Below are 13,466 nucleotides of genomic sequence, written 5' to 3'. Positions count from 1 at the left end.
TGGTCCCCCCAGCCTTCCCGTAGTCCCCCCAACCTTCTCGTGGTCCCCCCAGCCTTCCCGTAGTCCCCCAGCCTTCCCGTGGTCCCCCCAGCCTTCTCGTGGTCCCCCCAGCCTTCTCGTGGTCCCCCCAGCCTTCTCGTGGTCCCCCCAGCCTTCCTGTGGTCCCCCCAGCCTTCCCGTGGGGCCCCAGCCTTCCCCTAGTCCCCCAGCCTTCTCGTGGTCCCCCCAGCCTTCCTGTGGTCCCCCCAGCCTTCCCGTGGGGCCCCAGCCTTCCCCTAGTCCCCCAGCTTTCCCGTAGTACCCCAGCCTTCTCGTGGTCCCCCCAGCCTTCCCGTGGTCCCCCAGCCTTCCCGTGGTCCCCCAGCCTTCCCGTAGCCCCCCAGCCTTCCCCTAGTCCCCCAGCCTTCCTGTGGTCCCCCCAGCCTTCCCGTGGTCCCCCCAGCCTTCCCGTGGTCCCCCAGCCTTCCAGTGTATTGACATCAAGCTGACTGATCTGTGTTGTGTTCTTGTTCCTCAGGTGTGGAAGGAGACCCAGAGGCCCAGGCCATGGCAGGACAATACCCCAGCCCAGAGCTTTACATGCAGGGGGAGGATGGGGACCAGGGCTGGGTGTCCTGGGCCTGGTCCTTCGTCCCAGCCATCGTGGGAGCTGAGGATGAGGAGGGAGAGGAAGGCTTCTACCAGCAGGGGGAGGAGGGAGGCCGCTCCAGCCCTCTGCAGAACCCACATAAAGACCCTATTGTATCCATAGGCTTCTACTGCACCAAGGCCTCTGTCACGTTCAAGGTAGGAAGACCAGCGAGGGTGTGTGTGTCTGTGTGCGTCCAGGGTTGGAATATTCTGGAATGTGCTAGAATTAAAATATAAAGTTATTTTTGCAATTCTGAATTTTTCCTATTAACATTATTGTTGTTGTACCACAGCTGCCTTTTCTCCGTCTCGCTCTTTCTCCGTCTCGGTCTCTCTCCGTCTCGGTCTCTCTCCGTCTCGGTCTCTCTCCGTCTCGGTCTCTCTCCGTCTCGGTCTCTCTCCGTCTCTCTCGGTTTCTCTCCGTCTCTCTCGGTTTCTCTCGGTCACTCTCGGTCACTCTCGGTCTCTCTCGGTCTCTCTCGGTCTCTCTCGGTCTCTCTCGGTCTCTCTCGGTCACTCTCGGTCTCTCTGTCTCTCTCCGTCTCTCTCGGTCTCTCTCTGTCTCTCTCTCGGTCTCTCTCGGTCACTCTCGGTCTCTCTGTCTCTCTCCGTCTCTCTCGGTCTCTCTCTGTCTCTCTCTCGGTCTCTCTCGGTCTCTCTCGGTCTCTCTCGGTCTCTCTTTCGGTCTCTCTCCGTCTCTCTCGGTCTCTCTCCGTCTCTCTCCGTCTCTCTCCGTCTCTCTCGGTCTCTCTCCGTCTCTCTCCGTCTCTCGGTCTCTCTCAGTCTCTCTCAGTCTCTCTCAGTCTCTCTCAGTCTCTCTGTCATGCCAAATGGAGCCTGGCGCTTTTCTAATAATGTTTAAATTGTTCCTGTAGTGTTTGACTTCTTCTAATCAGTTAATTGGCTCTCTCCTCAGGAGTAATTGCAGACAGCTGAAGGGATGGCGTTTGGTTTTAAACGTTCACATTTAGCAGGAAGTATTTCATTTGAGGGGTAATTTCCCTTTGAACAGCCCGGCAGGCAGTGCAGAGACCTGCCTCTCTCTCTCTCTCTCTCTGACATGACAGTGAAACACCAGGACGTTATTTCCCATTCTGATTCAGAATAACTCCCCTCGGTCATGAAATCTGTTTTATTTGATCAGAAATACTGGCATTTTACCTAATGACTTTATAGGAAACACGTGAAAGGTTGGAACGAGAGAGAAACCTTCTCCTACTAGGCAGAGTTCCATTCTGTAGTTTAACCCGCCGATCTGCTGTTGACATCTTGTCATTTACAGAGATGTTCCATTCTGTAATTCACCTCCCGATCTGCTGTTGACATCTTGTCATTTACAGAGATGTTCCATTCTGTAATTCACCTCCCGATCTGCTGTTGACATCTTGTCATTTACAGAGATCTTCCATTCTGTAATTCACCTCCCGATCTGCTGTTGACATCTTGTCATTTTCAGAGATGTTCCATTCTCAGCACGTGGGACTATTGATTGTTTGTTTACAGCGTTCTGTTCCCGTCAACAACAACAACAAAACATTGTGTGTATTCATGGTTGTTTCATGATTTTTGATTCTTAGTTTGCTGTTAAGTTCCTACGGATCAGTGAGCCCATTGACGCGTGTTTTAAAAGTTTATGAAAGTTCAAAATGCCAAATAAAGAATGATTTTAATATGTGTTGGATCTACAGGGCCGTGCTGGCTGACAACAAAATAGATAGAGAGGGATATCAGAACGGAGGGAGGAGAAGAGAGGGATATCAGAGAATGAAGGGAGGAGAAGAGGGGAGGAGAAGGGAGGAGAAGAGCGGGAAAGAGGGGAGGAGAAGAGCGGGAAAGAGGGGAGGAGAAGAGAGGGAAAGAGAGGGAGGAGAAGAGGGAAAGAGGAAGGAGGGAGGGAAAGAGGGAGGAGAAGAGGGAAAGAGGGAGGAGAAGAGGGAAAGAGGGAGGAGAAGAGGGAAAGAGGGAGGAGAAGAGGGAAAGAGGGAGGAGAAGAGGGAAAGAGGGAGGAGAAGAGGGAAAGAGGGAGGAGAAGAGGGAAAGAGGGAGAAGAAGAGAGGGAAAGAGAGGGAGGAGAAGGAGAGGGATGAGAAGAGAGGGAAAGAGGAAGGAGGGAGGAGAAGAGAGGGAGGAGGGAGGAGATTCCATCAGTAGTATAATAAGGTGCAGCTGCTCCAGTCTGTTCTAACCTGCACCTGCTTCCTGTGTTGAAACGATGGGACTGAGCTGCACCCACCCAGCCATCACACCTCTCTCTCCCCCTGACCAGACTCTCCCTACCCCCCTCTCCCCCCTGACCAGACTCTCCCTACCCCCCTCTCCCCCCTGACCAGACTCTCCCTACCCCCCTCTCCCCCTGACCAGACTCTCCCTACCCCCCTCTCCCCCTGACCAGACTCTCCCTACCTCTCTCTCCCCCCTGGCCAGACTCTCCTTACCCCCTCTCTCCTCTCTCCCCCTGACCAGACTCTCCTTACCCCCTCTCTCCTCTCTCCCCTGACCAGACTCTCCTTACCCCCTCTCTCCTCTCTCCCCCTGACCAGACTCTCCCTACCCCCCTGTCTCCTCTCTTCCCCTGACCAGACTCTCCTTACCCCCTCTCTCCTCTCTCCCCCCTGGCCAGACTCTCCTTACCCCCTCTCTCCTCTCTTTCCCTGACCAGACTCCCCTTACCCCCTCTCTCCTCTCTCCCCCCTGACCAGACTCTCCTTACCCCCCTCTCTCCTCTCTTCCCCTGGCCTGACTCTCCTTACCCCCTCTCTCCTCTCCCCCCTGACCAGACTCTCCTTACCCCCTCTCTCTCCTCTCCCCCTGACCAGACTCACCTTACCCTCTCTCTCCTCTCCCCCTGACCAGAAGGGTGTTTAAGACAGTACGTGTGTTGTCATGAGAACCAGAGACCTCCACTCAACAGAAGAGTGTAATGTCTCTTAGTTTGATTTATGTTTGTCTCTCTGTCAATCTCTGATCCTCTCCATCTCAGTGAGACACAGACATGTCTATAGGAGGACATTACTCCTCAGATCTACCGATACTGCTCTCTCTCTCTCTCTCTCTCGGTTTCTCTCTCTTTCTCGGTTTCTCTCTCCCTCTCTCTTTCTCTCCTCTCTCTCTCTCTCTCCTTGGTTTCTCTTTCTCTCCTTGGTTTCTCTCTCTCTTTCTTTCCTTGGTTTCTCTCTCGCTCTCTCTCTTTCTTTCCTTGGTTTCTCTCTTCTAAGGTTCCTCTCTCTCTGTCTCTCTCTTTCTCTCTTTGGTTTCTCTCTCTGTTTCTCTCTCGGTTTCGCTCTGATTTTCTGGTGTTTAAAGTTAAGTATTACAACTCTCTGGGGCCTTGTTCTGTGAGATCCCAAAGAGAATGATGTTGACTTTGTTTATCTTGCATGTTTATCAACCATGTTTCCCCTCTCTCTCTCGCTCTCTGTGTGTGTGTGTGTGTGTGTGTGTGTGTGTGTGTGTGTGTGTGTGTGTGTGTGTGTGTGTGTGTGTGTGTGACCAGTTGACAGAGATGCAGGCGGAGAGCAGTTACTACAGTCCACAGAAGATGAAGAGCAGGGAGGGGCTCTGTCTGGAGCAGGAGGGCATCACCATGGAGGTAACGACCCTTCTGTCTCTGCTCTGTTCTACATCACACACACGGGGACACACGGGGACACACGGAGACACACGGAGACACACGGAGACACACGGGGACACACGGGGACACACGGGGACACACGGGGACACACGGAGACACACGGAGACACACGGAGACACACGGAGACACACGGGGACACACGGGGACACACGGGGACACACGGGGACACACGGGGACACACGGAGACACACAGACAGTACTCTCTGTGGAGCAAGAGGGAATCACTATCGAGGTAGGAACCCTTCTGTCCATAGAAATAGGATTACTAGAACAGGGATCCCTACTGAAGTCAATGTTATTTTCTATATGTTTTATGTGTATGCTATTTGACCCCATTACACTGTATGGAGATGGTTCTAACAGAACAACTGTACCATGCATATACATTACCCTGGTATATAACAGACTGTAATATCATCCCTCACTGTGACTACGCTATAACAGACTGTACTATCATATACATTACCATGGTATATAACAGACTGCGCTATCATATACATTACCCTGGTATATAACAGACTACTATCATATACATTACCCTGGTATATAACAGACTACTATCATATACATTACCATGGTATATAACAGACTACTATCATATACATTACCCTGGTATATAACAGACTGTAATATCATATACATTACCCTGGTATATAACAGACTGTAATATCATATACATTACCCTGGTATATAACAGACTACTATCATATACATTACCATGGTATATAACAGACTGTACTATCATATACATTACCCTGGTATATAACAGACTACTATCATATACATTACCCTGGTATATAACAGACTGTAATATCATATACATTACCCTGGTATATAACAGACTGTACTATCATATACATTACCCTGGTATATAACAGACTACTATCATATACATTACCCTGGTATATAACAGACTGTAATATCATATACATTACCCTGGTATATAACAGACTACTATCATATACATTACCCTGGTATATAACAGACTGTACTATCATATACATTACCCTGGTATATAACAGACTGTAATATCATATACATTACCCTGGTATATAACAGACTACTATCATATACAATAATCTCATCCCTCACCGTGACTACACTGTAATCTCATCCCTCACTGTGACTACACTATAACAGACTGTACTATCATATACATTACCATGGTATATAACAGACTGTAATATCATATACATTACCCTGGTATATAACAGACTGTACTATCATATACATTACCCTGGTATATAACAGACTACTATCATATACATTACCCTGGTATATAACAGACTGTACTATCATATACATTACCCTGGTATATAACAGACTGTGCTATCATATACAATAATCTCATCCCTCACTGTGACTACACTATAACAGACTGTAATCTCATCCCTCACTGTGACTCCACTATAACAGACTGTAATCTCATCCCTCACTGTGACTACACTATAACAGACTGTAATCTCATCCCTCACTGTGACTCCACTATAACAGACTGTAATCTCATCCCTCACTGTGACTACACTATAACAGACTGTAATCTCATCCCTCACTGTGACTACACTATAACAGACTGTAATCTCATCCCTCACTGTGACTACACTATAACAGACTGTAATCTCATCCCTCACTGTGACTACACTATAACAGACTGTAATCTCATCCCTCACTGTGACTACACTATAACAGACTGTAATCTCATCCCTCACTGTGACTCCACTATAACAGACTGTAATCTCATCCCTCACTGTGACTACACTGTAATCTCATCCCTCACTGTGACTCCACTATAACAGACTGTAATCTCATCTCTCACTGTGACTACACTATAACAGACTGTAATCTCATCCCTCACTGTGCCTACACTATAACAGACTGTAATCTCATCCCTCACTGTGACTACACTATAACAGACTGTAATCTCATCCCTCACTGTGACTCCACTATAACAGACTGTAATCTCATCCCTCACTGTGACTCCACTATAACAGACTGTAATCTCATCCCTCACCGTGACTACACTGTAATCTCATCCCTCACTGTGACTCCACTATAACAGACTGTAATCTCATCCCTCACTGTGACTACACTATAACAGACTGTAATCTCATCCCTCACTGTGACTACACTGTAATCTCATCCCTCACTGTGACTACACTATAACAGACTGTAATCTCATCCCTCACTGTGACTCCACTATAACAGACTGTAATCTCATCCCTCACTGTGACTACACTATAACAGACTGTAATCTCATCCCTCACTGTGACTCCACTATAACAGACTGTAATCTCATCCCTCACTGTGACTCCACTATAACAGACTGTAATCTCATCCCTCACCGTGACTACACTGTAATCTCATCCCTCACTGTGACTCCACTATAACAGACTGTAATCTCATCCCTCACTGTGACTACACTATAACAGACTGTAATCTCATCCCTCACTGTGACTACACTATAACAGACTGTAATCTCATCCCTCACTGTGACTACACTATAACAGACTGTAATCTCATCCCTCACTGTGACTACACTGTAATCTCATCCCTCACTGTGACTACACTATAACAGACTGTAATCTCATCCCTCACTGTGACTCCACTATAACAGACTGTAATCTCATCCCTCACTGTGACTCCACTATAACAGACTGTAATCTCATCCCTCACTGTGACTCCACTATAACAGACTGTAATCTCATCCCTCACTGTGACTACACTATAACAGACTGTAATCTCATCCCTCACCGTGACTACACTATAACAGACTGTAATCTCATCCCTCACTGTGCCTACACTATAACAGACTGTAATCTCATCCCTCACTGTGACTACACTATAACAGACTGTAATCTCATCCCTCACTGTGACTCCACTATAACAGACTGTAATCTCATCCCTCACTGTGACTACACTGTAATCTCATCCCTCACTGTGACTACACTATAACAGACTGTAATCTCATCCCTCACTGTGACTCCACTATAACAGACTGTAATCTCATCCCTCACTGTGACTACACTGTAATCTCATCCCTCACTGTGACTACACTATAACAGACTGTAATCTCATCCCTCACTGTGACTCCACTATAACAGACTGTAATCTCATCCCTCACTGTGACTACACTGTAATCTCATCCCTCACTGTGACTCCACTATAACAGACTGTAATCTCATCCCTCACTGTGACTCCACTATAACAGACTGTAATCTCATCCCTCACTGTGACTACACTGTAATCTCATCCCTCACTGTGACTCCACTATAACAGACTGTAATCTCATCCCTCACTGTGACTCCACTATAACAGACTGTAATCTCATCCCTCACTGTGACTACACTGTAATCTCATCCCTCACTGTGACTCCACTATAACAGACTGTAATCTCATCCCTCACTGTGACTCCACTATAACAGACTGTAATCTCATCCCTCACTGTGACTCCACTATAACAGACTGTAATCTCATCCCTCTGACCGTACAGCTGCCGGTCTTTCTTTATAAGCCTGTGTTATTATTCATCCCATTTAAAGAGAGGCAGACACTCTGTTGGACCGAGGGGTGTGTTTTTAATTCTCTCTCTGAGTACATTCATAAACTCTCTCCAGGCCACTCATCTAAGGGCTTTGTGGATCCAGTGGAATTCACAGCTCAGGACCAGACCTCGGCCCAGAACCTTTCCCCGTTCCCCTCGGGCATTACAAATATTTTTATACCTTATTCTCTGGGATACTGATTACCTGGGTCTCTGGCTGGTCTCCCAAAGTAATGGAACAGATAGGAGGGAGGGGGGGGGGGGGGGGTGAAACGGGGAACGAGGAGGAGGGCCGTGGAAGCAGGGAGAGGAGAGGAGAACGGTGAAACAGGGAACGAGGGCCGTGGAAGCAGGGAGAGGAGAGGAGAATGGTGAAACAGGGAAAGAGGAGGAGGAGGGCTGTGGAAGCAGGGAGAGGGGAATGGTGAAACAGGGAAAGAGGAGGAGGAGGGCTGTGGAAGCAGGGAGAGGGGAATGGTGAAACAGGGAAAGAGGAGGAGGAGGGCTGTGGAAGCAGGGAGAGGGGAATGGTGAAACAGGGAAAGAGGAGGAGGAGGGCTGTGGAAGCAGGGAGAGGGGAATGGTGAAACAGGGAAAGAGGAGGAGGAGGGCTGTGGAAGCAGGGAGAGGAGAGGGGAATGGTGAAACGGGGAACGAGGAGGGCCGTGGAAGCAGGGAGAGGAGAGGGGATTGGTGAAACAGGGAACGAGGAGGAGGGCCGTGGAAGCAGGGAGAGGAGAGGAGAGGGGAATGGTGAAACAGGGATAGAGGAGGAGGAGGGCTGTGGAAGCAGGGAGAGGAGAGGGGAATGGTGAAACGGGGAACGAGGAGGGCCGTGGAAGCAGGGAGAGGAGAGGGGATTGGTGAAACAGGGAACGAGGAGGAGGGCCGTGGAAGCAGGGAGAGGAGAGGAGAGGGGAATGGTGAAACGGGGAACGAGGAGGAGGAGGGCCGTGGAAGCAGGGAGAGGAGAGGAGAGGAGAGGGGAATGGTGAAACGGGGAACGAGGAGGAGGAGGGCCGTGGAAGCAGGGAGAGGAGAGGAGAATGGTGAAACAGGGAACGAGGAGGAGGGCCGTGGAAGCAGGGAGAGGAGAGGAGAGGAGAGGAGAGGGGAATGGTGAAACGGGGAACGAGGAGGAGGAGGGCCGTGGAAGCAGGGAGAGGAGAGGGGAATGGTGAAACGGGGAACGAGGAGGAGGGCTGTGGAAGCAGGGAGAGGAGAGGAGAATGGTGAAACAGGGAACGAGGAGGAGGGCCGTGGAAGCAGGGAGAGGAGAGGAGAGGAGAGGAGAGGAGAGGAGAGGAGAGGGGAATGGTGAAACGGGGAACGAGGAGGAGGAGGGCCGTGGAAGCAGGGAGAGGAGAGGGGAATGGTGAAACGGGGAACGAGGAGGAGGGCTGTGGAAGCAGGGAGAGGAGAGGGGAGGAGAGGAGAGGGGAATGGTGAAACGGGGAACGAGGAGGAGGAGGGCCGTGGAAGCAGGGAGAGGAGAGGGGAATGGTGAAACGGGGAACGAGGAGGAGGGCGGTGGAAGCAGGGAGAGGAGAGGGGAATGGTGAAACGGGGAACGAGGAGGAGGGCTGTGGAAGCAGGGAGAGGAGAGGAGAGGAGAATGGTGAAACGGGGAACGAGGAGGAGGAGGGCCGTGGAAGCAGGGAGAGGAGAGGGGAATGGTGAAACGGAACGAGGAGGAGAGCCGTGGAAGCAGGGAGAGGAGAGGAGAGGAGAGGGGAATGGTGAAACAGGGAACGAGGAGGAGGAGGGCTGTGGAAGCAGGAAGAGGAGAGGAGAGGGGAATGGTGAAATTGGGAAAGCAGGGCTTGTAATTATTAAAACATAAGGTTTTATTGGTGTGGTTCGGGGTAACCCACGGTAAGCAAGGGGAACCGCACTTAGGTAGCCTCCTAAATGGCACTCTATTCCCTGTTTAGTGCACTACTTTTGACCAAGACCCTATGGCCCTATGGGTTCTGGTCTAAAGTAGTGCACTATATAGGGAATAGGGTGCCATTTGGTCCTGCTAGTGGTTCCAGACTGCTACAGCAGATTGAGAGCGGTGACCTTCATCTGACCCAGGTCTTTCATAACGTCAGAATGACGTTGTAACTTCACCGCCACCACAGAGTAACACGGCTCACACGCTAATCGCTGTTAAAGAGCCGTGTTCATGATAGGCCAATGATATGGGCTCTTAAACCTTGTACCGCAGGTGGCTTCATTCCTCTCTGTGAATGAATGGCGATATGTGGCCTGTTTTGAGACCGGGCTTCTCCACTGTAGGGAAGGTTCCTGAGTCTGTCTCCATTTCCCCAGGAGCCCTGTGGTCTGATCAACTCTCTAAAGCGCTCCAAACTTCCTCTCCTCTCTTCCTCCTCCTCCTCACCTCTCCTCTTCTCTAGGTGCTGATGATGGGGGAACCCTTCTTCGACTGTCAGATCGGCATCGTGGGCGTCCGGGCGCTCTGCCTGAAAGGCATCATGGGAGTGCGGGACTTTGAGGAGAACTTGAACAGACGGGAGGAGGTAAAGAACTAGGCTCTTCTTCCTCAACCCTCCTTCCTCAACCCTCCTCTCCTTCCTCAACCTTCCTCTCCTTCCTCAACCCTCCTCTCCTTCCTCAACCCTCCTCTCCTTCCTCAACCCTCCTCTCCTTCCTCAACCCTCCTCTCCTTCCTCAAACCTCCTCTCCTTCCTCAACCTTCCTCTCCTTCCTCAACCCTCCTCTCCTTCCTCAACCCTCCTCTCCTTCCTCAATCCTCCTCTCCTTCCTCAACCTTCCTCACCTTCCTCAACCTTCCTCTCTTCCTCAACCCTCCTCTCCTTCCTCAACCCTCCTCTCCTTCCTCAACCCTCCTCTCCTTCCTCAACCCTCCTCAACCTTCCTCAACCCTCCTCTCCTTCCTCAACCCTCCTCTCCTTCCTCAACCCTCCTCTCCTTCCTCAATCCTCCTCAACCCTCCTCTCCTTCCTCAACACTCCTCTCCTTCCTCAACCCTCCTCTCCTTCCTCAACCCTCATCTCCTTCCTCAACCCTCCTCTCCTTCCTCAACCCTCCTCTCCTTCCTCAACCCTCCTCTCCTTCCTCAACCCTCATCTCCTTCCTCAACCCTCCTCTCCTTCCTCAACCCTCCTCTCCTTCCTCAACCCTCCTCTCCTTCCTCAACCCTCCTCTCCTTCCTCAACCATCCTGAGGGACTGAGGGAGGTCTCTCTTCTTCTATTGTGATGTAGAGGAGGACTGAGGGAGGTCTCTCTTCTTCTATTGTGATGTAGAGGAGGACTGAGGTCTCTTCTTCAATTGTGATGTAGAGGAGGACTGAGGGAGGTCTCTCTTCTTCTTTTGTGATGTAGAGGAGGACTGTGTCAGTGTGTTTCTATACTGTGATTGATTGTGTGTCCTCTCCTCCTCCCAGGATGCAGTGTTCTTCAGCTGTGGAGAGAGTCTGAGCGGTAGAGGAATGACCTACCTGACCAACTCCCTGTTCGACTACCGCTCCCCAGAGAACAACGGGGTCAGAGCAGAGTTCATCCTGGATGCCACCAATCACAAGGTCAGAACTCACACAGGCCCGATAGTGCACAATTATTATCACGCTATTATCACATGGCTGACATCTCCTAATACTGTGTCTGACCTACAGTCTTTACATTAAACATCACCCTGTTAGGGGACGCTGTCCTCATCACCCTGTCCTCATCACCCTGTTAGGGGACGCTGTCCTCATCACCCTGTCCTCATCACCCTGTTAGGGGACGCTGTCCTCATCACTCTGTTAGGGGACGCTGTCCTCATCACCCTGTTAGGGGACGCTGTCCTCATCACCCTGTTAGGGGACGCTGTCCTCATCACCCTGTTAGGGGACGCTGTCCTCATCACCCTGTCCTCATCACCCTGTTAGGGGACGCTGTCCTCATCACCCTGTTAGGGGACGCTGTCCTCATCACCCTGTTAGGGGACGCTGTCCTCATCACCCTGTCCTCATCACCCTGTTAGGGGACGCTGTCCTCATCACCCTGTCCTCATCACCCTGTTAGGGGACGCTGTCCTCATCACCCTGTTAGGGGACGCTGTCCTCATCACCCTGTCCTCATCACCCTGTTAGGGGACGCTGTCCTCATCACCCTGTTAGGGGACGCTGTCCTCATCACCCTGTTAGGGGACGCTGTCCTCATCACCCTGTTAGGGGACGCTGTCCTCATCACCCTGTTAGGGGACGCTGTCCTCATCACCCTGTTAGGGGACGCTGTCCTCATCACCCTGTTAGGGGACGCTGTCCTCATCACCCTGTTAGGGGACGCTGTCCTCATCACCCTGTTAGGGGACGCTGTCCTCATCACCCTGTTAGGGGACGCTGTCCTCATCACCCTGTTAGGGGACGCTGTCCTCATCACCCTGTCCTCATCACCCTGTTAGGAGAAGCTGTCCTCATCACCCTGTCCTCATCACCCTGTTAGTAGAAGCTGTCCTCATCACCCTGTTAGTAGAAGCTGTCCTCATCAACCTGTTAGGGGACGCTGTCCTCATCAACCTGTTAGTAGAAGCTGTCCTCATCAACCTGTCCTCATCAACCTGTTAGTAGAAGCTGTCCTCATCAACCTGTCCTCATCAACCTGTTAGTAGAAGCTGTCCTCATCACCCTGTTAGGGGACGCTGTCCTCATCACCCTGTCCTCATCACCCTGTTAGGGGACGCTGTCCTCATCAACCTGTTAGTAGAAGCTGTCCTCATCACCCTGTTAGTAGAAGCTGTCCTCATCAACCTGTCCTCATCACCCTGTTAGTAGAAGCTGTCCTCATCAACCTGTTAGGGGACGCTGTCCTCATCAACCTGTTAGTAGAAGCTGTCCTCATCAACCTGTCCTCATCAACCTGTTAGTAGAAGCTGTCCTCATCACCCTGTTAGTAGAAGCTGTCCTCATCACCCTGTTAGTAGAAGCTGTCCTCATCACCCTGTTAGTAGAAGCTGTCCTCATCAACCTGTTAGTAGAAGCTGTCCTCATCACCCTGTTAGTAGAAGCTGTCCTCATCAACCTGTCCTCATCACCCTGTTAGTAGAAGCTGTCCTCATCAACCTGTTAGTAGAAGCTGTCCTCATCAACCTGTTAGTAGAAGCTGTCCTCATCACCCTGTTAGTAGAAGCTGTCCTCATCAACCTGTTAGTAGAAGCTGTCCTCATCAACCTGTTAGTAGAAGCTGTCCTCATCAACCTGTTAGTAGAAGCTGTCCTCATCAACCTGTCCTCATCACCCTGTTAGTAGAAGCTGTCCTCATCAACCTGTCCTCATCACCCTGTTAGTAGAAGCTGTCCTCATTAACCTGTTAGTAGAAGCTGTCCTCATCACCCTGTCCTCATAACCCTGTTAGTAGAAGCTGTCCTCATCAACCTGTCCTCATCACCCTGTTAGTAGAAGCTGTCCTCATTAACCTGTTAGGAGAAGCTGTCCTCATCACCCTGTTAGTAGAAGCTGTCCTCATCAACCTGTCCTCATCACCCTGTTAGTAGAAGCTGTCCTCATTAACCTGTTAGTAGAAGCTGTCCTCATCACCCTGTTAGTAGAAGCTGTCCTCATCACCCTGTTAGTAGAAGCTGTCCTCATCAACCTGTCCTCATCACCCTGTTAAAAGAAGCTGTCCTCATCACCCTGTTAGTAGAAGCTCTCCTC

The 13,466-nt window shown here is 50.5% G+C and overlaps 1 protein-coding gene across 1 annotated transcript in view; it reads left to right on the top strand.

Annotated features, from left to right (window-relative positions):
• Positions 1 to 433: 433 nt before the first annotated feature.
• Positions 434 to 13,466, top strand: part of LOC129849599 (intermembrane lipid transfer protein VPS13B-like) — a 34,798-nt gene continuing 21,765 nt past the window's right edge. The window contains exons 1-4 of the mRNA XM_055916412.1: positions 434 to 786; positions 4,124 to 4,219; positions 10,205 to 10,327; positions 11,217 to 11,354. Of these exons, the coding sequence (XP_055772387.1) occupies positions 547 to 786; positions 4,124 to 4,219; positions 10,205 to 10,327; positions 11,217 to 11,354 (597 nt within the window). The 5' untranslated portion in view covers positions 434 to 546. The remainder of the gene's footprint in view (positions 787 to 4,123; positions 4,220 to 10,204; positions 10,328 to 11,216; positions 11,355 to 13,466) is intronic.

This window comes from Salvelinus fontinalis, unplaced genomic scaffold (assembly GCF_029448725.1).
Source record: "Salvelinus fontinalis isolate EN_2023a unplaced genomic scaffold, ASM2944872v1 scaffold_1558, whole genome shotgun sequence".
Lineage (NCBI taxonomy): Eukaryota > Metazoa > Chordata > Actinopteri > Salmoniformes > Salmonidae > Salvelinus > Salvelinus fontinalis.
Note: the sequence above shows the minus strand (reverse complement) of the source record. Positions and strands in the feature narration are given on the sequence as shown.